The sequence below is a fragment of the Castor canadensis genome, chromosome 6 (genome assembly GCF_047511655.1).
Source record: "Castor canadensis chromosome 6, mCasCan1.hap1v2, whole genome shotgun sequence".
NCBI lineage: Eukaryota > Metazoa > Chordata > Mammalia > Rodentia > Castoridae > Castor > Castor canadensis.
The window spans coordinates 84,471,492-84,497,973 of record NC_133391.1 but is presented as its reverse complement, the minus strand read 5'-3'; the positions used below and the strand labels follow the sequence as shown (position 1 = coordinate 84,497,973).

The following is a 26,482-nucleotide window of genomic DNA, read 5'->3' as shown; positions in this document are numbered from 1 at the left end:
CCTAATACCCAAAACCTCCCGCAAGACATAAAGGAGGGGCTAATGACAGGCTACACAATGGAAAGCAAAGGTGGAGTTACAGGGCAACCAACCTACCCCCCCACCCCCCAATCTCCAAATCTACCTCCATTTATCACACATAGATAAAAATAGAAATGAAACCTTCAAAAGTAGTATGGCAACACAATAAGCACAGATTATAGATCTAAGAGAAATAAGACTCTATTTGTGTTCTGAAGTTAATTCAAATTATATCTTAGTGTCTAAACATGTACCAGACTTCGATCCCCAAAATGGAGTGTTGTAATACATTGATGATAACAGGTAACTTTAGATGTTTTACAGCTATGACTGAAAACAACAAATTAGTCAATATTCTGACTTTGTTTGCCATAGCTTAGTTTTCAGATGTCTGAGAATGAATAAAATTAAATCTACCCTTTACATTACTTTAAGCACAACTATCTTTCATTACCACTAATCTATTAATTTTTAAAAAGACACTGAGATTTGCTGGAACAAAGATTAATAAGTTATAAAATAATTAAAGTTCAGTCTTACTGCAAAAACCAGTAAAATTCTTTAGTGGAATGACTTTAGCAGGTAATTCAGATTCTTACATATAAAAAACAGTACAAATATTCTAGGTTTATTAAGTTTGCTTAGGACCAGATGAAAAAATGAATGCAGCCCAAAACGTTGTAACTACAGTACATGGATATCTGCAAAATACATTTCACCACTGAATAATTAAGAAGTTTTAGTTGACTAACTGCTACTTGGCATGTTCATTTTATAAAATAATGAAAAATAAACTAGTTAAGCTAAATTATTTAGAAATAAAATTAAAAGTTAATTAAATGTAGTTTGCAGTGAAAAATATACTCAGTTCACATTAAGATTTTGGGAGAGAAGCTGCTGAAAATTGACTTCTGGCTAAAGGAGGTGGCAGTCAAACCAGTGCCATATCATTGTAGTTTTATTTTAATGACTGGCAATATTCTATTTTCTTTTGTGCTTATTAAGTTCAATAAAAAGTTCAAAATAGCATTTCTTGATAGGAAATGCACTGTATTTACACACATGAAACTCAAAAATTTAAATATTACAAGGTTAATCCCAATATAAATACTAATAACCCTTAAGTAATTACATGTTATATACCTGAGGAATTTTCTTTTGGAACATCATCTAGTTCCAACACTTCATAGTCATCACCAGCCCGGCCTAAGCTTCTTTCGTGTCTCGTCATACATGGTTTAAAACTGACATATGCATGTCTTCTTCCATATCTCCTGCCTGTAATTGTCTGATATCCTCCTGCAGGTTTGGGCCAAGCACCCTTGCTGGATTCTTGATCCATTACTGAAAAAAAATAAAAATAAATAAAAGAATAACACCAATGACCTTCATTCTAGCAACTAGTTGGAGAAAAACTGCTTCAACATATACGCTATTATTCACCACCTCATGAGTCATATGTTCAAAATCATATGAACATCAAATAAAACTTACTATTAGCATAAAATACTATTCTTCACATGCTATTTAATTAAACATGAAAAACTGTAGAATCAGAATTATTGGCCTCCTGCCCCCCAAATTATCTTTTAAAATTGGGTTCCTTTGATGTATTTTAGATTTTCATGATGAAATCTACCGGAAAAGATTTTTTCATAAACCAAATTATCACACTGCCAAAGCTCTTTATGGGCTAGAGAATATTAAGCAGGTAAACAAAACTGGCCTTTAGTTAAGACCATGTATCAGATGATGACATGTCACAAATGGTAGTTAAGGTACTCAGAGGGAAAAATAAGAAGTCCTTAATATAGAACTGACACCTTCCTTACCTGATGGCTCTTTTTCAGTGAACTGTGACATGTATGGCAGTTTCTGTGTGCTGAGTTCAGTAGAATTATGGATGTGATGTAGTTTTTACTCACACAATGAATAAGCTGCAAAAGATTCCTATAAAGAAACAATGGATTGAACAAAGTATTAGTAATAAAAGCACAAAACAAAAATAGCGAAATTGATACTTCTGGTGAAGCTCTTTGTTAGTCTTATAATCACTGAGAAAAACATAACCTAATCTGACAAATCAATGTTTTAAAATGCTCAAAACTATCAAAATGGCTATCTGAAATATAGATTTACATCTGCTCTTGACAACCTTGACCTCAGTAGTTGTAAGTAGTCCTTATGACTACCATAGACAACAATACAAATATAGCTTACAAGTAAATAAGCAAATACATATGGAGAAGGGCTGACTGGGCAACTATTTGGGAGTCTACTACATATGCTATCTTTACTTCTCCATCAAGCATGATAGTTTCTTTTGCCTCAACATTGTTAAAATTCTTATTAAGCCTAAGAATACAAACTTCTCCTTTAAATGTTTAACGGCAAATAACCATAATTAACGTATTGTATAAACAATGATGTAGTTATAATCAGTCAGATGATCAGATAATTTAATCATCATCAGTCAGATGATCAGATAATTTAATCCCAAATAAAAATCTAGTTTTAGGGAAGGAATACAACTTACCATTAAACAAATACAAAAGTCTTTCTTCTGTTTATTTACTATGTAAGAAGATTCAGCTTGTTTTTAAAGTTTAGCAAAAGTTTTTTCTATTCAAACACTTGAGATATTGCTAATTGTCTATCACTAATGCAAATTCATTAGAAGATGACAGCTCTGGAAGTGAGTTTAACTATATACATCATCTGTTGGACCCTGGTAGCTACATATAGAACACACCTACATTCACTCTCAAAATCACAAATTCAACAGGTTGTGTTCTTCTAATAAATCTGGATCAAGTCAGAAGATTAGCAATAGCAAAAGAGAAAATGAATATAAAAATAATGATCTTCCTATATTGGCAAAAACACAGCTCTGATTAACATTGTCCTAATAAGAAAAATAATATCAAACAACTTGAATATTCCCACATCAGTGTCATCCACAGCATGACCATGGATACAAGTTCATACTGCGAATGTTTTACCCAAAGTCTTTTCTTTGAAATAATACCTTGTTCTATCAAGTTTCAAGCATTATTTTCAGAGCTGGGGAAACAACAATAATAAAATGGATAAATGTATCTAAAATTACAGTATGAGGCACAGGCACTAAAGAAAACAAAACATATATAACACATTAGACAATACATTCTATGGGTCAAAATAAAGCAGAGAGTAAAGAGCTCTTTAGGAGTAAACAATTTCATCAAGAGGGTATCTTTGAAGCAAACATTTAAAGTGAGGGAGGGGAAAGAGCATTCCAAGCATTGTAAACAAAAAAGATTGTCAAGTGAGAACCTCCAGAAATAACTAATAGCAAATCAAGGATAAAATGAGCAAGAAACTAACAGATGAAGTTGGAAAATTAATTAAGAAAGGTGGGGGGAATAAAACAGCAGAGCAGATCACACAGATCTTTATTGCTAATGTGAGAAATTTGTGGGTTTCATTCTGAAGGAGATGGAAAACTACTGAGCAGTTCTGAGCAGAAAAGAGGAATATCCGACTTGTTTTAGTAGGAATACTCTGGCTATTGTTTTAATAACCTGAAGGGGAACAAGGTCAAAGGCATGGAGCCTGGTTCAAAGCTAGCAAAATATAACAGCAACAGATCATAATGGTTTAGACAAAGAGAAAAGCAGAGAAAAGTGACAGAGGTTCTGGATAAATTGTGAAAGTAGAGCCAAAGAGATTAACTGACATGACATAAAAGAAGGCAAGGAGTTCAGGCTGACTCCAAGTTTTACAGCCTGGCAACTGGTAAATGGAGTTGTCATTAATTCATATGAGAAAATTTGTGGAAGAAACAAGTTGGGAGTTGTCAGTTCATAGGTAATACTCAAAAAGGCATGAACCTGGGCAAGATCACTAAATGTATAAGGACAAGTACAAGCAGTGAACGTTGAGACAATACAATATTCAGAGGCCAGGATAAAGTACCAGAAAAACTAACAGAGGTCAGTGAGATTAAGAAAAATCAGGGAATGTGAATGTCAAGAGAAGAGTTTCAGGCAGAAATGATTCACTGTGCCAAAAGACAAAGTATGATGATGAGAACCTATAGCTCATCACTAGATAGAAAGATGGAGGGCAGAGATGTTGCTAAGGGCACCACTGGTAGAATGGGATGTTCAAAAGCCTGATGGGATGCTGGTAAGAGAGGAACTGGAAAGAGGTCAGGAAACATAAAAAGTACTATGTTTCTTAAATTTCTACTTAAAGATACTCATTTTAGAGCCCTCCACCATCCTGATCTAAATTTGCGCTATTTGTTTTCAAGGCCTATTACTAATTACTTTTGTGGTTTATTTTTATTGCATTGAGTCAAGATCCCTGGTTTGAATACAATGTTTTTCTCTTTATTTTCCCCCTTTACTATAAGATTTTTAAATAATTGTTTCAAGAAGTATATACAGAAGATGAACTTTAAGTTCTTGCATGCCTGAAAATATTTTATCTTTCTCTCACATTTTGGTATAGTTGAAGATCAAGTCATTTTTCTAAAATTCTGAAAGACATTATTTCTGGCATTCCTTTTTACTATTAAGAAAGTACCTGGTCAACATGCCTTTGATTCTCTAGAAGTATGAGCTAAATAAATCTCTTTTCTTTGTAAGTAAATTTTTAAAAAGAATGAGATAACATATCTGGTCAATTAATTTTCCCTTCTTCTGTAGGAAAACCACACTTTTTTCTGTGGAATATTTAAGATCTTGTCTTAATAACTGGTATCCTGGGGCTCAGGTGGTATCCATGGCTCAAGTGGTAGAGAAGCTGCCCAGTAAACACAAGGCCCTGAGTTCAAACTCCAATACCACCAAAAAATAATTGGTACCCTACAATTTCATAATAAATTACTTAGGGGAAAGTCATTTAAAATTTTCTCCTATATAGTGATGGCTGGGCTGTGTTAATTTAAAGACTCTTATCTGTGTTAAAAAGATGCCCTTTCTTTTTCTTTCTATTATCTCTGTATTTGGCCCACATGGATTACCTCTTTGTTTCTAAAATTTTCTTCCAGATTTTCAGTCTGTGTTTGGGAGATTTCATTCACTTTTCTAGCCTTTCATTATTCACTGTAATTACCTTTAAAAATTTATTTTCTTGTTCTCTGCCGCTTGATTGTTTTCAATAGTGGTTCTTGTGTTATGAACACACTAGACACTACAGTTGTCTCGTAGATACCAATCAGTTCTATTTATCTGAGGACACCATTTTATCTCACTGTGTCTCTAAAGCATAAAAAAAGTATAACAAGAAAAAGAAAAAATAACTAGAACAAAAAGGGATGAGAATAAAGATCATAGTTATATGTCAAGACTAAAATGATTAACTCACCAGTTGCAAGTCTGTATCTAAAGTCAACTAGGACCTTTAGTTTCTATTTTCTGTCCTGTTTGCCTAACAAATAACACTTGATTCCTCTACTTCTGACAATTATTCATTTCAAATGTTTTGGGGGTTTTATATACTCAGTAATTTTAAAAAACATAAATAAATGTGTTCCTGCTTAAGAATAAACTGAGTTATTCAGGGAAGTATTAACCTAAGACTTTCCAATTACTAACCTAAAGTCATCACTTTATCACTTCAACTAGGAAATTATGTCAACAAGCTGAGAGAGCCCTTACAATCTTTAAAGGAATGGGAAGAAAAGCACAGACAAGGGATATACATCTCCCAGGGCAAACTAGTGAACTTACAAAGGCCTTGTTTTATTTTTATCACAATGCACTGTGTCTATTAAACTGATTAGTACAGTATGTATTTAAATAATAGCTGAATGAATGAGAGAACTTGAAGGATCTATTTCCTAGGTGACAGAAGACTTCAGTGGCTCTTGGCAGGAACTATCAATGAATGAATGAAACAAATTTCCTTTCTCTGATGCAAACAAGGTAAGTATTTGGGCATATCTTGAGTTAAACTCCAACTTTGATACGTAAGCTTATAACTACTCTCGGTATTTGAGTATTTTCTTTGTGATGTGTTACTAAAGAAGATAGTATGATAAATGTGAGTGTGTGATATACAAGAGGATAAAAAGCATTAAAACTTCCTCCTTGCTTTCTCTCAGCACACTCACTCTGGGAAAAGCTAGGTATTACTTGAGTGGTTCCATGCAAAGATCCACATGGTCAAATTTTGATAGCTTCCTGCTATGAGCCACTGAGGTCTTCTGTCATCTAGGAAGCAGGTCCTTCAGTTCTGCCTTCTACATTTTCTTTTGGCGGTACTAGGATTTGAACTCAGGGCTGTGCACCTGTTAGGCAGGCACTCTACCACTTGAGCCATGCCCCCCGCCCCCCACCATCTCCTACATTTTGACTGCAATTTCCTGAAAAACACTGAGCAAATACTAGTCAATAAGGCTGTTCCTGAATTCTAGCCCACAAAAAATTTGAGATAATAAAATATCTGAGTTGCAGAATAACAAGTTACCTAGTTATCCTGGAGTACATAACAGATACAAATAATGTCTCAAGCGGTAAAGTACCTGCCTAACAAGTGTGAAGCCCTGAGTTCAATCCCCACTACCACAAAAAATAAAAATGTAAAAGTGTGGCTCTGGAGATACTGAATTTTCTTATATTTCTACCTATTGCTAGAACAAAGACTTTCTAATACATCTCATGACAGTATGTTCTTTCTCTTTAGAAGATCTACTTACTATCAACATGACAAATCACATGTTGACAATGGCACTATCAGAATTAAATGTACAGGTCTTTGCTTGTTGGCAAAGTCACAACTGCTACTTGGCACTCACACTGCTCTCTTCACCTAGTACTCACTAAACTGCTACTGGACCACTAAACTGCTACTTACTTTTAGAATTGATTTTAAAATGAAGTTTTAGGCAGAGCGAGAAATAAATCAGTTGAACTTCTAGAAGAAATTTTAATAGACAGTGTATCTATACCCTTGTGACCCATCCACTGGGAACCAGAAATAACTCACTTTAACTGTCTTTTCTAGAAAAAGAAATGCTACTTGAAAAACATATATAATTTGATCTTTATTTAAAGGGAGAAGTATTTCCTTTTCTTCCAATCCCACTGAAGTATTTATTTTATATTCTCCTGTATCTTAGCTTTACATATATGCTTCCAAAATGCACTAGAAATGTTTCTTAAAGTAGTTCTCAAAATAAACTTCCATAATTTTGTTGCCTGTATTGCTTTTTAATATAAAAGTAATTCCTTAGACAAAAAGAATTTTGAAAATTTATACGTATCAAACCTGAGCCATAAATTCAGAAACATAAACTGTATGACAAAATTAGTTTATGACAATGACAAATGTTATTTGGAAGTTGTTTCATATAAGCTGAAATCAACTATGCTTTAATTTAGCTGGCTAACATTCACTCATTTTTCTATTTTCAGTTGCTGAGACAAAACGTTTGAAGAGATTAATACGTAAAATTTTTGGATAACATTCAAAGCTTACAATTAAATCATTTCTCACACTTGCACTTTTCAATCTGTCAACAGATTTCTCATACCTTCTACCCACAGCATGGATGCTAATCCACATACACAAGTGAAAACTTGCTCAGCAGTTGGTTGGTTTCTAACTAGTAGCTACATGATAAATGAGGACCGGGATGATATTATTTCTATGAGTTCTTATAAACAAGGAGACACATCACTAAAACTAACTGCAGAAATGCAAGTGATCTACTGCTACTAACCACAACTGTTGGAAGCTAAGGTTGCCATACAGGAAATATTTAAGATATAACTACCATATTCTGCAAATGAACAACCGGAGAATTGGTAGTTAACACCTAACCAGATAGCAATTTTAAAAGTACACTGTTAGGGCTGGTGGAGTGGCTCAGGTGGTAGAGTGCCCTGAGTTCAAACCCCATTGCTGACCAAAAAAAAAAAGTACACTGTTAAAACTTCTGAGATAAAATGATTTTGCTATTCCTGGCAACATCGAAAGTTACTTTGATATAGGCATTACAGGAAGACAGCTAAACATGTTAAATATAATGCTTCTGTAAAACTTTTTGCAAGCTATTGTAAAGAGAAAATAAAATCAGAATTGATACAGAAGTTATTTAAAAACATGATAAGCATACACTGTATGTAATCAAAAACATTTTTAGAGCAACCAAAAATCTTGTATTTAAGCAGCTGAAAATTATTTCCAATCTGTTATAGTGTCTACTTTACCAAATGTTGACTATATAGAAAAATATGTGAGGAATGAATTGAATAGCATATACCCAACAAATTAAAACAGTAAAGATGTTTTTTGGCAGTACCAGGATTTGAACTCTGAGCCTTGTGCTTGCTAGGCATGTAGTCTGCTACTTGAGTCGTCCCGCTAGCCCTTCTATGCTATTAGGTTATTTTCCAGATAGGGTCTCACTTTTTGTCTGGGGCCAGCCTCAGGCTGTGATCCTCCTACCCACATCTCTCATGCAGCTGGAATTACAGCTGTGTACCACCATGCCCAGCTTAATTACTGAGATGGGGGTCTTCCTAACTTGCCCAGCTAGCTTTGAACTGTTGATCCTCCCAATCTCCACCTCCATCCTGAGTAACTGGGATTACAATGGCATCAAAAACAGCAAAGTCTGTGATTTACTGGAAGTATACAAGAATCAAAGACAAGTTGTATGGAAAGAAAATATCAATTCAGTAATAATCAAAATGAAAACCATTCCTCAAATGTATGTCTCCTCTAGTTAGGCAGATCTCTGATTCAAATGTGGTGCAAATTAAGAAGGTCCCTGCCTTCCCTTCCCTTCCCTCCATGGATATACACAAGTCAAATCAGTTCAGAAAGAGCAACAGCAGGTGTTTCTAGGTCAATGAAAAGAAACACCAAGGGATCTATAGGAAAATGGACAATTTCATTACACCTCCCAAAGTGTAGTAAATTTCATTTGATGATAAACAAAAAATAATGCTCAGAATAATGCTCATGGATTGGTAGAATCAACATAGTAAAAATGTCTATACTCCCAAAAGTAATCTACATGTTTAATGCAATTCCCATCAAAATTCCAATGACATTCATTAAAGAGATCGAAAAATCTACCGTGAAATTTATATGGAAACACAGGAAGCCACGAATAGCCAAGGCAATACTCAGTCAAAAGAACAATGCAGGAGGTATCACAATACCTGACTTCAAACTATATTACAAAGCAGTAACAATAAAAACAGCATGGGACTGGCACAAAAACAGACATGAAGACCAGTGGAACAGAACAGAGGACCCAGATATGAAGCCACACAACTATAACCAACTTGTCTTTGACAAAGGAGCTAAAAATATACGATGGAGAAATAGCAGCCTCTTCAACAAAAACTGCTGGGAAAACTGGTTGGCAGTCTGCAAAAAACTGAAACTAGATCCATGTTTATCACCCTATACCAAGATTAACTCAAAATGGATCAAGGATCTTAATATCAGACCACAAACTCTAAAAAGTTGATACAGGAAAGAGTAGGAAATACTCTGGAGTTAGTAGGTATAGGTAAGAACTTTCTCAACGAAACCCCAGCAGCACAGCAACTAAGAGATAGCATAGATAAATGGGACCTCATAAAGCTAAAAAGCTTCTGTTCATCTAAAGAAATGGTCTCTAAACTGAAGAGAACACCCACAGAGTGGGAGAAAATATTTGCCAGCTACACATCAGACAAAGGACTGACAACCAGAATATATAGGGAACTTAAAAAACTAAATTCTCCCAAAACTAATGAACCAATAAAGAAATGGGCAAGTGAACTAAATAGAATTTTCTCAAAAGAAGAAATTCAGATGGCCAAAAAACACATGAAAAAATGCTCACCATCTCTAGCAATAAAGGAAATGCAAATTAAAACCACACTAAGATTCTACCTCACCCATTAGAATAGCCATCATTAGCAACACCACGAACAACAGGTGTTGGCGAGGATGCGGGGAAAAAGAAATCCTCTTACACTGTTGGTGGGAATGTAAACTAGTACAACCACTCTGGAAAAAAATTTGGAGGCTACTTAAAAAGCCAGACATCGATCTACCATTTGATCCAGCAATACCACTCTTGGGGATATACCCAAAAGACTGTGATACAGGTTACTCCAGAGGCACCTGCACACCCATGTTTATTGCGGCACTATTCACAATAGCCAAGTTATGGAAACAGCCAAGATGACCCACCACTTATGAATGTATTAAGAAAATGTGGTATCTATACACAATGGAATTTTATGCAGCCATGAAGAAGAACGAAATGTTATCATTCGCTGGTAAATGGATGGAATTGGAGAACATCATTCTGAGTGAGGTTAGCCTGGCCCAAAAGACCAAAAATCGTATGTTCTCCCTCATATGTGGACATTAGATCAAGGGCAAACACAATAATGGGATTAGACTATGAGCACATGATAAAAGCGAGAGCACACAAGGGAGGGGTGAGGATAGGTAAGACACCTAAAAAATTAGCTAGCATTTGTTGCCCTTAACGCAGAGAAACTAAAGCAGATACCTTAAAAGCAAATGAGGCCAATAGGAAAAGGGGAACAGGTACTAGAGAAAAGATTAGATCAAAAAGAATTAACCTAGAAGGTAACACCCACGCACAGGAAATCAATGTGAGTCAATGCCCTGTATAGCTGTCCTGATCTCAACCAGCAAAAACCCTTGTTCCTTCCTGTTATTGCTTATACTCTCTCTACAACAAAATTAGAAATAAGGGCAAAATAGTTCCTGCTGGGTATTGAGGGTGTGGGGGGGGGAGAAGGAGGGGGCGGAGTGGGTGGTAAGGGAGGTGGTGGAGGCAGGGGTGAGAAATGACCCAAGTCTTGTATGCACATATGAATAAAAGAAAAATAATGCTCAGAATAAAGTGAGACATCTGCAATATTTATAGCACACCTTAGGTGTGTGCTAACTACAAAAAACAGCCTGTGTGAGATGCAAGTGGGAAGGGAGACGGAAAGTAAATTTGACAAAATGTTAAAGAGCAAGACGATGTGTATATGGGAGTTCCTTGTACTCTATAGAAATTGTAAATTTTTACAATAAAAACTTAAAAGTATTTTTTTCTCTGTAATAATCTGATTTGCATAATGAACACATATGTACACATATATATCTGATTATCTCTTAGATTGAGATACAGATTATCATCATCACCAATGAGGCTCTCTCTTGCACCTTCCCAGTCATTATTCCTCCCTAACCAGTGTAACCACTCTCCTGCCTTTTTTTAGCCCACATCTGTTCCTCCTGTCTTAAACTTCATTTAAGTGGAATCACAGGGTTATGTGTCTGTCTATTTTCACTCACTACATTTTTGGGATCCATCCATGTTGTTATAAACATCCTTGCTCATGTTTTTCATCTTTCTTAGGTACGTCTGACCTGCAATTACTCAATTACAGTGTAATGCCATGTTTAGCTTTAACAAATACTGCCAGTTTTCTAAAGTGGCTGAACCAATTTAATTCCCACCAATATATAAGTTATCACTTTATTTCCTATCCATAGTAAACTTGATACTGTTACTCTCTAGTGTCAGACATTCTTGTAGAGATGTAGTGCAGCCTCCTTGTGACACATTGGCTTTTGGATGTCTTCTTTCATGAAGAACCCACTCATCTTTTTGCATATTTTAAAAAACTGGGATGTTTGCCTCTTTCACTTAGACTTATAAGAGATACATTTTTTCACTACAACTCTTTGATCAGATTTACTTATTATGAATATACCTTTGGTGTCTGTAGTTTGCCTTTTCCCTTTAGTGAGGTCTTCAAAACTAGAAATTCTTGATTTTATGTAGTCGAATTTATGTATTTTGCATCTTATTTGTCTGTCACAAGGTTGTGAAAGTGCTCCCTAGAAGTTTAATAATTGACTTTCAAATTAACCTTTGAGTACAGAACTTGGTAATGATCAAGGTTTTTTTTCCCCAGAATGGCTATTCAGTTGACATAGTACATCATAATAAAAATAAATGCTTTTATTTCTAAGTCCAGTGGACCTTTCATAAATCAAAGGTCTATTTTTAGATGCTCCATTGGTGTTTTTGCCCATTGATTTTAATTCAACACTATTAAATTACTATAACTTCCTAGAATGTCCTGACACCTGACATAATTCCATTTGATATAAATTTAAAATCATCATAACTTAGTTATGAGTGTATTGCACCTACAGATCAAGTATGGAAAAATTTACACTTTTAACAATATTGAGTCTCCTACTGTGTAAACATGGAATATTTCTCCATTTAAGTTTTCAATGTCTCTCAGCATGAGTTTATTTTCTATATAGAAGTCTTGCCATGTTTTATTAGATTTTTTTTTACTTATCCTATGTACTTTGATGCTATTCGACATTTACTTTAAAATTTTTGATTTTACACTTGTTGAAAAGTTGTTAGTATATAAATCAATTTTTTCATGTTGGCTTTTATATCCAATCACCTTGCTAAACTATTTTGCTGATGAATGCATTTGGGTTTTTCAATTTCCTTTTTATTTCTGCATTTATTTTTATTTTGTTTTCCTGACGTGCTGGCTAGGACACCAAAGCAATGTTGAATAGAGAGACAGACACGGGGCAAGAATCAGGTTTTCACTGACTATGATGTTAGCCATAGATATTTATTTATTTATTTATTTGCAGTATGGGTTTGAACTCAGGACCTACACCTTCAGCCACTCTGCCACCCTTTTTTTTGTGATGGGTTTTTTTTTTTTTTTTTTTAAAGATAGAGTCTTGCAATCTATCTGGCTTTGAACTATGATTCTCCTGAACTCTGCCTCCTGAGTAGCTAGGATTACACGTATAAGCCACAGGTACCTGGCTAGGCTTTTTATTATTGATATCCTTTACAAAATTTAGGGTTCCCTTCTACTACTACTTCGATGAGGGTTTTAAAAAAAAAAAAAACAACACAAAGACCTCAAGTGAGTTATCAAATGATTTCACTGCATCTACAGGCATGACCCTGTGGATTTCATTCATTATTCTGTTAAAAGGGATGGATTACACCGATTTTAAAACATTAAAACAATTTTATATTAATGGAGCATATCCATGTTGGTCATAATATACTATGCTTTTTACATTATCGTTGGATTGTTTTTATATCAATGTTTTTGAGAAATACTGGCTTCCAGTCTTATCTAGACTTTGTTACAAAGTTATGCATTATGCTAAAATCTTAAAAGGAGATGAGAAAAAGTTCTGCATAAATCTGCTATTACATCTTACTTAAATAAGTGGAATATTTTCTAGTGAATCTATATGGGTCTGGGGTTTCCTTTTTTCATAAATTAATTTCTTTAATAGAGGTAGCAATACTGAAGATTTTCTATTTCTTTACATATCAGTTTGGATAAATTGTGTTTTCCAGGAATTATGACTTTCATTTAAGTTATCAAATAGATTTAGTATAAAGTTGTATACTCTTTCCTTTTACTAACAATTTAACATCAGCAGGATCTGTAGTGATTCCTTTTTTCATCCCTGGTTTTGGTAATTTGTGTTTTCTCCAATTTTTTTTTCTTGACCAGTTCATTACAGGGTTACATTTTATAAAAGTCTTCTCAACAAACTGACTGCAAAATCTGTTTCACTGATTTATATTTTTATACTTCTTCCTTCTTTCTATATTTTGAGGAGTTTGATTTGTTGCTCATTTTAAGAATCAGACTTCCTCACTTCCAACCTTTCTTTACTAATTTATGTAAAATGCTATAAACTTACTTGTAGGCACAACTTTAATTACAGCCCATAAATTGTGAAATTTAAAAAAATTTTTTCAGATTAAAATATTTTCTAACTTCCACAGTGACATTTTTTTCATCCATGAGCTACTTAGAAATATCTTGCTTAATTTACAAATATTTGGAGCCTTTCAGGTCATTTTTGTTACTAAGCTGTAGTTTAATTTTATAGTGGCAATAAAATGTAAGTTGTAAATTTCAACTCTTTGACATGAATGATACATCTTTATGGCTTAGAATATTTTGGCAAATGTCCCATATGCACTTAAAAATAATGTAAAGTCTTCAGTTGTTAGATATGATGCCATGTAAATGTCAGTTAACTTAAACTGATTAATCTTGGCATTAAAACTTTCTATTCCCTTAAGAATATCTTTATCTAATTGTACCAGTTACTTTAAATCTATACCTAAAGTCTCTCACTATGAATGTAGACCTTTCCTTTTAGTTATATTAACTTCTATCTTATATATTTAGAACCTGTGATATTAGGGGAACACATATTTAGAATTATATGCCTTCTTGATGAATAGATTCACTAATATGTTCTTTTTCCTCCTTGTCTCTTAGAATACTTCTTTCCTTAAGTCTATTCTGTCTGTTATTAATGTAGTCATACCAGTTTTCTTTTGGAATATGCCAGGAATACTTATTTCTATCTTTCCATTTGTGACTTGTCTGTATATTACATTTAAAGTGTTTTCCCATAAATGAAATATACATAGCTATTGCTTATCTATAGCAACCTTTGTCTTCATTAAAGTGTTTAATCCATTTACATTTAATGTAATTACCAATACAGTTTAACTGAAGCCATCTTGCTACTATTTTCATTTGCTTTATCTATTCTTTGTCCCTTTGATTCCTACTTTCTTTAGCTCTTTGGTACTGATCAAATCATTTAGTTATTCCATTTTATTACAGATACTACCTTTTCTTTTCTTTTTTTTTGGGAAGGGTGGAGTATTGGTGTTTGAACTTGGTGCCTGGCACATGCTAGACAAATGCTCTATGACTTAAGTCATGCCTCCAGACCTCTGTTGCTTTATTTTTCTGGTAGGGTCTTGCCTGGAGCCAGTCTTGAACTGCAATTCTCCTACTTATGGCCTCCTGCATAGCTGGGATTACCATTGTGAGCCACCACACCTTGTTACTAGCTTTCTTGATATACCTTTTAGTAATCACCCTAGAAATTACAAAATATATTCTTACTGCATGGTGGGTGCATGCTCTTTCCTAGACGCTCTGGATAATTTACCTTCCATGAAAGATGTTTTAAGTTTTCTTCCAGCGGGCAATTATATTGTAGGCAGATCACCTTTATACTACAGTAGTTGGGTCTTGGTGTTTGTTAGGGCAAGTCCATTTCAGCTTGTCCTTACATAAAAGTATAACCTACACTCCTACTGTCTATTTCAAATTAGTTCTTTCACCTTGCTCTAAATAATGCAATCCTTGTAACAGTTTAACACTACCTACTCCCAAGTGCCTCCTATTTTCATTTTTATGCAATTCACTCTATGTATAAACTCACCAAACAGTATGATGACTTTCTCAAACACCAATAATCATTAATATTTCTTTTTTAAGATAACTATTTCCAAGGCTAGAGGTGCATCTCAAGTGGTAAAGTGCCAGCCTAGCAAAGCCTTGAGTTCAAACCCCAGCACCTCCAGAATTTAAAAAAAAAAAAAAGATGTCTGATGTCTATTCTCTGTTCCATTTCCATTCCTGCATTTGTTCAATGTCTGTTTTGATGTAATATGGGTCTGCTGGTGACAATCTCCCTGTTTCTGACTGTCTAAAACTGTTTGTATTTACTTATTTCCTGTTGTTGTTTATGAGATACAGTCTTGCTACGCATCCCTGGCTGCCCTGTAACTCACTATCCTCCTGCCTCAGCCTCCCAAGTGCTGTAATTATAGCTGTGTGCCACCACGCCTGGCTTATTTTTGAGGAACATTTTTAAAAGGAATAGAATTCTAGACTGGTAGTTTGTCTGTTTTCCTTTTGGCATCAGTTTTGAAGTCTCTATTATCTGAGCTAAATTAATGTATTCAAGCACCTACCAAATGAGAGTGCTTGTCAGTACGATAAAAATAAAAGAAAAAGGGAGAAAGAATTCAAGGATTAGAAAGGAAGAACGAAAACTCTTGTAATTCACAGACAACATGCTTGTATATGGCAAAATTAGAAGACTGCCTACAGATAAACTTTTACAATGATAAATATTTGTTTTAGCAGGTTGAGAGATATAGTTATCATATTCTGACACATAGCTAGAAAATTAAATTATAAATTTTATTCTAAAAGGAAACAACTGACAATAGCAATCAAAAATATCAAAAAACCTAATGAAAGATGTTGAACACTACTAAGAGAAACTAAAGAAGATGTACAGGCCTATTTTGGGGGCAGATATTTACAGAGTAACTCTAAAACTTAAATGGGAATACAAATGGCTAAAAAGAGCCATGATAATCTTTAAAAAGAACAAGCTAGAAAGATTTAACTCTTTCAGAGAGCAAACAATTTATAAGAGATTTAGAAATCTGAAAATAAATATAGTAAGTCATTAATGAACAGACAAAGAGACCTACAACAGAATAGAGAAGGGTTGTCCAATAAACTTTTGCAATGAAGAAACTGGGCAGTATTCAAATCTAAGCTAATTTTAATTGTAGGCAGCCATACATGGTATATGTGATTAGCAAATTATCATACAGGACAGCACAGAAACACAGACCATAGTAGATACTTATGATGTACACCTGACTTATGACAATGTTACACTATACAGCTCAAGAGACGTTTTTCACTAAATAATCGGATGGTGATGCAGAAATTGAATACCAATACAAAAATAAAATTTGGCCTGTGTTTCCAAAGAAAATATAAAAAGTCAATTCCAAAAGGATTACAGATCAAAACCTAAAAGACTAAACAATAAATCTTCTAAAAGATAAGCAGAACTCTTTATGATGCTGAGGTAGGGAAAAGATAACTGGGGCACAAAAAGAAAAAATCCTTTAAAAAGTAAAGGCCAATAACTTGTATAACAGAATCACCGTTTTTTTGGAGAGGACAATGAGATGTTGAAAGGTAAAGATGAGTGTGTTGATAATGTTCTATTTCTCCACTTAGTTGATGCTTATATTGAATTCACTCTGTGATAATTTACTGAAATTGCATTCCATGGTTAACATACATTTCTATATGCACATTTCAACATGAAGATTTAAATACTCAGTGGAAGAAAATATGGCCAAGTGTTAAAGTTATAATTCAATAAGAGTCAGTGACTTTTTATGCCTATTTTTAAATATTTTCCATATTTTCTTTCACACACATGCTTCATTAATAATTGGCAGAAAATATTTTAATGTCTTTGTTAGCATCAGGCTTTTATGAGTCACTTAAACTAGGTTGTCAAAAGTTATGATCATTTTGGGCTGGGGACGTGGCTCAAGTGGTAGAGCACCTGCCTAGAAAGCACAAGGCCTTGAGTTCAAAACTCCAATACTGCTGAAAAGTAAGATCACTTAAAGAAGGTTAAGGAGACACATTACATACGAATTACAGGTATGAATTAAAATTATTCTGAACCTGCTAGGACATCTGGTCATCTTCCTTATAAGTAAGGTAAACATTAGAGAAGAACAAACTTACAGAACAGGATATCATAAAATTTCAACTTCTTTTTTATCAAAGCACACAAAAATGCCTTTGCTCTGAGTGAGCAGTACACAGTAGGGACAACGAGGATGTCTTACCTGACAATTAAAAATCACAAGCTCACCTCAGCAATGCTTGTGGCTGCAATTCATACTACCTGCATGATCCCCTAAATAACAAGCTGAAAGTACTGTTAGTCTAAGGGTACAGAGTCTGTTGAAAGTCACTTTATCTTCAGCCCAGTCAGAATTTCCACATATAAAATTTCAAGGAACATGAGTCCATAAGAAGTACAAATTACAAGTGAGATAAAGCTGACAAGAGCTAACAAAATAGGATACAATGGGAAAATGTCTATGAAGATTTTTCTTTAATGTACAAAAAATAAGAATGCTAATGCATGACTAGAAGAGAAGACACTGTTAAAAATGACCAGGAAGATCAGAAAGAGAACAAATGTTAACTTCTAAAAACAAAATATGTAATTGAAACTAAAACACCATACATAAGTAAAAGCCCAGATTAGAACTACCTGAAAAAAGAACTATCACAGTAGGAGACAAATTAAGAAAATACTCAGGCTATAATGTACAAAAAGAACAGAAATAAAATAAAGAGGAGGCATGAAGGATAGAATGAGAAGGTAGAAAATATTCACAAACACCATTTCCAAAGACAGAAGAGAGAATGAATATCAATACTCAAAGACAGAAATAAATTCTCATATTCACCAAGTCCAAAGAATCGTAAGCCAGATAAATAAAGGTAAGATTCCCTGATCATGCGCAGTCAAAACAATAGAACACAAAGGGCACAGGCCACCAAAAAAGAAGACCTTAATAACATCTATGGGAAAGACAAAGCTCTAGGAAGACTGCCTGGGAGATGGGCAGGAGCCCAAGTAATGAATACATACAAAAAGAATTCAGATAAACCAAGAGCTGAAAAATAAAAATACTATAAACAATGTTCACTTGAGTGAAACATTCAAGCTCCAAAAACACTACAAATTGTCAAAGTTGATTCAAATATAAACAGAAAAGCATGATGATTCTTTATCATTAAAAAACTTCGAACAGTAAAGTCTACTCACAAGGAGGTAAACTTCTGCAGATAATAGAAAAGGAATTGATAGCTCATTTCAATAAAATGCAGCTCCCTTTATAAGCCCAGTAAATTCAATAGCCAAATTTACAGATCAACTCCAGCAAGGAAGATGGAAAAAGTCTGAACAAGATACTAGGTAAACTAATTACAGCAACATGTTTTAAAGTGGTACAAAATGAATCTATTCCAAAATAGGTTCATCATTAGATGTGAATTACATCATTAGCAATTCAACAAAGAAACCATTCAACAAAATTTGACTTTAAGAATTAAAGGAATTCTCAAAAAACTAAAATTTAAAAAGAATTTCTCAGGACTTACAAAACATATTAATCAAAAAACTAAAACCAAACAGTGAATGGCGACATGTTAATATTTTTTTTAAATGCCCATTATTACTTTACTTAACAGTACACAAAACTCTAGCAGGAGTAGAGGAAGATAGAAGCGAAAGAAAAGAACTGTAAAAGTAGAAATTTTTAAAACTTGAAAAGTCTATTTTAAAAACTCAAAAAGAAACCTAAAGGAAAAATCTGAAACATCCAAGAGATCTTAGCAATACTGTCAGTACTATGGCCTGAACATCTGCACTCCTTCTAAATTTCATGTTGAAACTTAATGGTGACATTAAGAAGTGAGGCCTTTCAGAAAGTGATTAAGTCATGAGGGTTCTGCCCCTGTAAATGTATCAGTGCCTTATGAAAGGGCTGGAAGGCTCTAACTGGCCACTTTTGCCCTTCCACCTTCCAAGATGCCATCTTGGAAGTAGAAGGCATCCTTCACTATAATACACTGAATCAGCTAGTAGATTTTAGATTTATAAATTACATATTCTCAAGTGTTTTTATTATGGTAGCAAGAATGGACTAAAACAGACAGCTGTAACATCAAGATACAAAAGTCACCACTAAAACTCAGCATAAATAGTTATAAAAAGTAATTTTAAAAATACAACATTTGTAGCTATTTAGGAGGCAGAGATCAGGAAGACTGTGGTTGAGGCCAGCCCAGGCAGTTAGCAAGACTCCCATCTCAACAAACTAGCTGGGCATAGTAGTTCACAGTTGTAATTCCATACTAAGAGCCTAGCAGAAGAAGCACACACACACGTCCAAGACATAAGAGTATCCACAATCTACTGATCACCATATAGTACTAATCATTAAATAAAAATTGTAAGACAAAAAAGCTAATATGAGAACCAATGTTGAGACAAACCAATAAACAAAAACAGATAAAAGAACTATCAGAAAAGGAAATGAAAATAATTCTGATTATTCTGTTCATGGCTCTAGCAGTAAAGTGAAAACATATAACTCAAGAGGAATTCCAAGAGAAATGAAAATGCAAAAGATAAAACACTGATCTACAGCTCCTCAAAAGACTAGTCAAGGAAGGTCTAAATGATCTTAGAGACAGATAAGAAATTATCCAAACCCAATACAAAGTAATTAAAAAAAGACAAAAAAATAAAACACACACCACATAAAGCCTCTAAGAATTATGGGACTAAAAGAACTACCATTTGTACAAGTGGGGGAGAAAAAGAACATTTGTGGGGCAGAAGAAATATTAGAAATTTCCATACATGATTTAAGAGATCAAATCATAAACCCATGAAGTGTAGTTACACCCCCAACAGGATATATACAACACACACACACATGCACAACTCCCCAAGGTATATCACACGGGACCTGTATAAAAATCTAATGATAAAAGAAAACATCTTTGATCCAAATAGTAGGAAAAAGAAAATAAACAGAACAGAAATAAGAATTATAGCCAACTTCTCAGAATCTATGCAAATTAAAAGATATACAATGGAGGCATCCTTAATGTAAGAAAAAATATTACGAACAAAGAATTCTATATCCAGCAAAATATCTTTCAAAAGGAAAAGTGAAACAAAGTATCAGGCACAATCTGAGAAACTTTATTATCAGTAGACCTGAACTGCTAACAAATGTGAAAGGTAAGTTCTTCAAGTAGAAGGAATAAACACTTGAAAAGTGGCCAACATAACGAAACAAACCAATTTCAATTAAATATACGCTGCCTTCTTTAAATTCAAATTTAAATAGCTATACTAACTAGTGAGTATCATGTTGGACAGTACAGGTCTAAAACAACTATAGTACAATTGGTCCTCCAACTCCATGGGTTCCCTATCTATAGACTCACAATTAAAAATATTCAGAAAAACAAAAGCTGCATCAGTATTGAACATTTACAGATTTTTCTTTTCTTTGTCATTACCCTCTAGATGAAAAATATTTATAAATAATTTAGAAATGATTTTAAGTAAATGAAAGGATGTGGGTAGTTACATGTCAATGCTATGCCATTTTATGGAAGGCACAAATGCTTACATAAGGCATAAATGCTGTGCACTTTATGTAAGCATCCATGGATGCTGGCATTCACAAGTAGGTCCTAGAAACAATCATCTTGGATATCAAGAGACAGACAACTGTAACAAGGTATTGTAGGTTTACAGCATATGTAAAAGTAAAATGCAGAACAATACTGGCACATAATAATAGTTGGGAGAAACTGGAAATATACCTTGCAGAGCTGCCTCTATTCAAAAAGTGGTATGATGTTGCTTGAATACACTCTGTGTTTGAAGATAATAGAGAAATTGACACAACTTTTTTTTTTAAAAAAGGTAATATAAATATAAATTATGAGTCACTAGCAAAAATAAGATGAACTAAAAAAAAAAAAAATAGAGGGCTGGGGCTACAACTTGGTGATAGAACACTTGCCTACCACAAGAGGCTCTAGTATTGATCTCCAACACTGGAAACAAAAAGCTTTCAGCTGGAACTGCAGCCTGCCTATAGTCCCACCTATTGGAGGCTGGTGCAGGAGGATCACTTGAGCCACTAGTTTGAGGCCAGCCTAGGCAACATAATGAGAGTCTGTCTCAAAAAAGCAAACAACAAAAATCCAAACAGCAAACAGAAGTAGAGTGTAAACAGGCTGAACAGAAAACAACTACGTTAGCAGATTTAAATACAATCACATCAATAATTACATTAAATGTAAATGGCCTAAACATCACAATCAGATTATCATGTCCTAGAATAAGCCAGACTCAGACAAATATCAATTTTTCTTTCATATGCTGAATCTAGATTTAAATAAAAAAAAAAAAACCTGTAAGAAGAAGGGGGACTATTAGGCAAGAGTAAGGAGAACAATGAGAAGAGGAAGGGAGACAGAAGAGGGCAATATAAGGGTAAATATGATCAAAGTACACTATGAAAGGAAATGTCAGGGTAAACCCATTATTTTGTAAAGCTAATATACACTAATAAAACATTTTTTTAAAGGCAGATTATCAGGAGATCTTGAAAAAGTGGGTTGTCTAAAGCAAAACCACTTTAAATAAAAAGACATAGACTGAAAGTCAATTTTTCCCAAATTGACCCATACATTCAAAACAATACAAACTAAAATCCCCTCAGGACTTTTTGTAGAAACCAACAAGATGACTAAAAATTTTACAGAAAAGTAAAGGAACTAGAACAGCCAAAATGAGTTTTCAAAAGAAGAAAGCTCAAGAATTCACATTTCCTGATTTCAAGACTTATTATAAAGATAAACCTAACAATGTAGTATTGGCAAAATTATAGGCACAAAGATCAAGGGTATTGTCCAAAAAAAGACTCATACATATGGTTTGATTTTCAACAAAGTTAATTCAATGGGAAAGGAATGTGTTCCCAACAAATGGCACTGGAAGAACTACATGAAAAGAAATCATTTGAAAAGAAAATGAGCCCTGACCTTTATTACATGCCATATACAAAACCTAACCCATTATCTTGATATAAAGGCCAAAACTATGAAACTTGTAGAAGAAAACACAGTAAGAAATATGAACAATTCTACATTGGGCAAAGAATTCACAGAACACAGAAGCAAAAAAATCATAAAAGAAAAAATTGATGACCTGAATTTAATCGTAATTAAAAGTTCTTCTTTAGTTTGAAAAATGAAAAAGGCCTCATTTTGCAAGGTGTGTTTATAAGTCTCTATGTGTTAAAGCAGTTACATACAGAATGTATAAAAATTTCTTAGAACTCATTAAGACAAACAATCTTGACTTTTAAAAATGAGTGAGAGGTTTGAAGACATGCTTCACAAAGGAAGACACACACATGAGCAAATTCTAGGCATCATTCGTCATCAGGTACACGTGAGCGAGACACTATTATATGCCCACCAGAAAGGCTAAAAATTAAAAAGACTGAAATAACTGAGTGTTAATGAGACTGCGGAGTAGCTGAATGTCACAGGCATATATGGTGGGCATATAAATGGGACAACCACTGTAGAAAACAATCTAGCAATTTCTTAAATAGTTAAGCATTCACCTGCCATACAATCCCACAAAAGGCATGTCTAGTTATTTACCAAGAAAAATAAAAACATATTCACACATGGACTCAGAATTAAATGTTCATAGCAGCTTTATTATTAAGAGTCCCAGACTGGAAACAATCCAGATATCCATAAATGGATGAAAAAGCCAATAAGATGTGCTAAATCAACTACCGTGAACTACTCTGCAATAAAAATGAAGTGAACTAGTTAAATACACAATTACATAGATGATCCTTAAAAACATCATGCTGAGGAAAACCAGATACAAAAGAGTGCATTTTACACAATTCAACTGATATGAAATTCTGGAACAAATGAAACCAATTTAGAGTGAGTAGAAGGTAAGTGGTTTCCTGGGAATCAGGGTAAAAATATGATTAACTACCAAAGGGCAGAATATTCTCCATCTTGATTTGTTTGTAAAGAGTTCACTTTCATGTGATGTCAAGATATAGGAGTACACATTTGTTAAAGCAAGATGAATTGTACATTTTAAATAAACATATTTTATTGTGTCAAAGTTAGCCTCGATAAAGTTAATCTTTATTTTTTTAGGGCACTATTAAGCAAAAGATGTCCAAAAAAGATTAAGAAAATATAATACCCATTTATGGCATCTACAAATGTTAACAAAAATGAAAACAACAATAAAACCATCTTGGAAAGCCAAGAAGGAAGTATTTTAGCTTAATATTAGTTATTTATCCAGAAGCTTCAGGAAACATTTTTAATGCTAAAACATCTTACATGTTAAAGACAGAAAGAGCAACATGTTTTTAGCTACCAGTGCTATTATTCAGCATTATTTAGCATACCTGGGCAAAACAATGAGGAAAAAAAAACTTGAAAAGTAAACAAAATTGTTAATATTTGCATATAACTGTCAACTCAATAAAATGATAAGATATATAAAAACAGAAAACTATGATAAAATATATAAAAACAGAAAACTCATGCTTTTCTATATCCAGAAAAAAAAGCGATAGAAAGAATATGAATGAAATGTTATAGAAAAGTTTTCATCTGCCAGATCCATCAAATCATAAATCAGCTAGGAATACTGAGAAGGAATGTCACACATATGGAGGGGGTAGCAGGACTATAAACTTTCCCTAATAAAAGCAAGATGAGAATGAAAGGGGGGGGGCTCAATATTATAAAGGTTAGTTCTCTACAAGTTAAAATTTCAATATAATCAAAACAGCTAAGCATTTTTTAATTTAAATAAGTTGAGTCTAAAGTTCATTTGAAAGAAATGTCTAAAAAAAGAACATTTTCAAAAAGAGTAAAAAGGAGAAATGGTAATCAAAATTTTAAATATGCATACACTTTATGTGAGCAAGTCCATTTCTAGAAACTTGTGCTCCAGAAATAATCACAAACATTTTACTGAACTGTTACCAATAGTTGATTCTTGGGATTCAGGTAGGACTAGAAGGTGAAGTTGGAACTGTGCTTTTTACCCTACTGCTTAAAGTTTAAAAATCAAGAATTTAAAGTTTATAATTAAACACCAATCAATAAATTAGAATGCTGTGTTTATTATAAAGCATTATTTGTGCTAGCAAAAAAGAAACTGCAATTAATTTAATCGTCTTTCAATGAGATTGGTTAAATAAATTATAATCCATTCATACTGATGACATGTCACATAGTCTTTAAAAAGTATTCGGAAGGCCTATATGAAAAAGGAAAACATGTCCAAGAGCTGTAATTAAGTGAAAAAAACAGATGATTTACAAATGAGCTTGGTATACTCCCTCCTCAAAAAAAATTTTGCATTTAAGATTATGTGTTTAAATGTGCATTTGTAAAAGGGCTTTGAAAGATGAACACTAACTTGTTATATCTAGATACTGGAGTAGGATTGGAGGATGAAAAGAAATATTCACATTTTATACCAAACAGTCCTTCATATTGTTGAATTTTACATCAAGCTTGCATGTCTGTAGTCAATAAAAAAAACTGAAGTTATTTCATATGACCCGGCTTTCAGAAGACTACGAAACTGAATTAAAAAAACAGCTTCAACCTTTATTTCTGTTATTTTCAAGTTTATTTACATCCTCTTCAAATGATCTGCAGTCTTCAGCAAAGGTGACTGCCATTTTGAAAGAAATGTGACCGAACATTTCATGATAAAAACACTACATACTAAACCTTTCTACAAAAACAAATCGTAACTCCAAGGAAGGAGTAGACCCAAAAGCAGCGTCTATGCAGATAATACCCGTATCTTAATGCCTCAAGAGGGATCCCTTCCTCCCAGCACCGACTATTTACCTCCTCCCCTCTTCTTCCACTTGGCCTGGGCGACTTTAAACTCACCATCTTGAATGTGCGCAAAACGACTGGCAACGTGAGCGAGGCCGGGCAGGAGGTGCGGGCGTCAGGCGGCTCGGGCCTGACTTTACTAACGGGAAGCACAGGGGGAACGCGCCGAGCGCGGCGGGGTGGGTGGGCGCAGGATGCGGGGCGAGGCTGCGTGACAGCAGGGAAATGCAGATCGGGCCGCGGGCCGGGCGGGAGGAGGGGAGGAGGCGGGGCGGGGGTTGCGGGCCTGTGGCGCAGAACCATCGGTCTACTCGGGCGGCTGGACGGGGCACCGCGCGCTGCCAGGTGCTGGGGGCGGCACACTCGCCGACAGGCGCGGGGTCCTTGGCCAAGGCACCAAGGACAGCACAAGAGACGACTGGAGAAAGCGGTTGCCGGACAGACCCCCCGACACGGATCCATGCCACCTTTCAGAGAGCCTGCGGGCGCGGCGGCCCCGGACACCAGTGCGGCCCCAGGTCCGGGCTGGAGCGGGCCCAGGAGGCGAAGGAGGCCTCTCCTAGCCATCAACCCCACCCACCATGGCCGGCGCAGCGGGCCAGGACAGGCCCCGATCCTTCTCCAGGAGGGACTGAGAATCTGAGGCGCTAAAGGCAGCGATTTCTTCGCCTCGATCAACACACTCCCGACATCAGAACGAGCCCGATTGAAAAAAAAAAAATCCCCTCACCGAAATGTGCAGCGGCTCCGGAGCGAGAACAGCGCTCGATCCTCCACCCGCCACCACCGCCTTCTTCTCCGCCTCCGACTCCTCCCCCGCCGAACGCGCAGCGACAAGCGGCTGCGGCGGCGGCGGCGGCGGCGGCGGCGGCGGCGGCGGCGGCAGCGGCGGCGGCGACGGCGGCGGCGGAAGCCGAGGCAGCGGCGGCGTGCCCCGCCCCTGGAGCCGCGGCGAAGGTGGAGAAGGAGAGCACGTAAGTCCCTCCCTCGGAACAGTCCTGACCAATAGACTTAATGGGCTTCTGCGGGAAAAATACACACACCCAATCGGAGCCTGAGGAGCGGGCTCACGTCAGTAGTTGGGACGTGGCAGAGAAAGGGAAAATTACTTGGATTGTCTCTCCGCCCTGCTCCCCCTCCTCTCGCAGGGAGACTTCACCGATTGGCCGTATAGCGGAAAGACGAAGCCTGACTCCACCCACCTGTCTGAACCCACCTCCTTTCCCTGCAGCACTGCG

General features: G+C 35.3%; 1 protein-coding gene across 2 annotated transcripts in view; it reads right to left on the bottom strand.

Annotated features, from left to right (window-relative positions):
• Positions 1–26,129, bottom strand: part of Pja2 (praja ring finger ubiquitin ligase 2) — a 71,671-nt gene extending 45,542 nt beyond the window's left edge. The window contains exons 1-3 of one of the 2 annotated variants that reach the window (XM_020181623.2): positions 25,975–26,129; positions 1,854–1,971; positions 1,165–1,365 (exon numbers count right to left, since the gene is read on the bottom strand). In XM_020181623.2, coding sequence (XP_020037212.1) covers positions 1,165–1,365; positions 1,854–1,884 — 232 coding nt within the window. In that variant the 5' untranslated portion in view covers positions 1,885–1,971; positions 25,975–26,129. Of the gene's footprint in view, positions 1–1,164; positions 1,366–1,853; positions 1,972–25,298; positions 25,415–25,974 lie in introns of those variants that run through there. The other variant, XM_074076980.1, reaches the window with a different exon arrangement.
• Between the last annotated feature and the right edge of the window lie 353 nt (positions 26,130–26,482).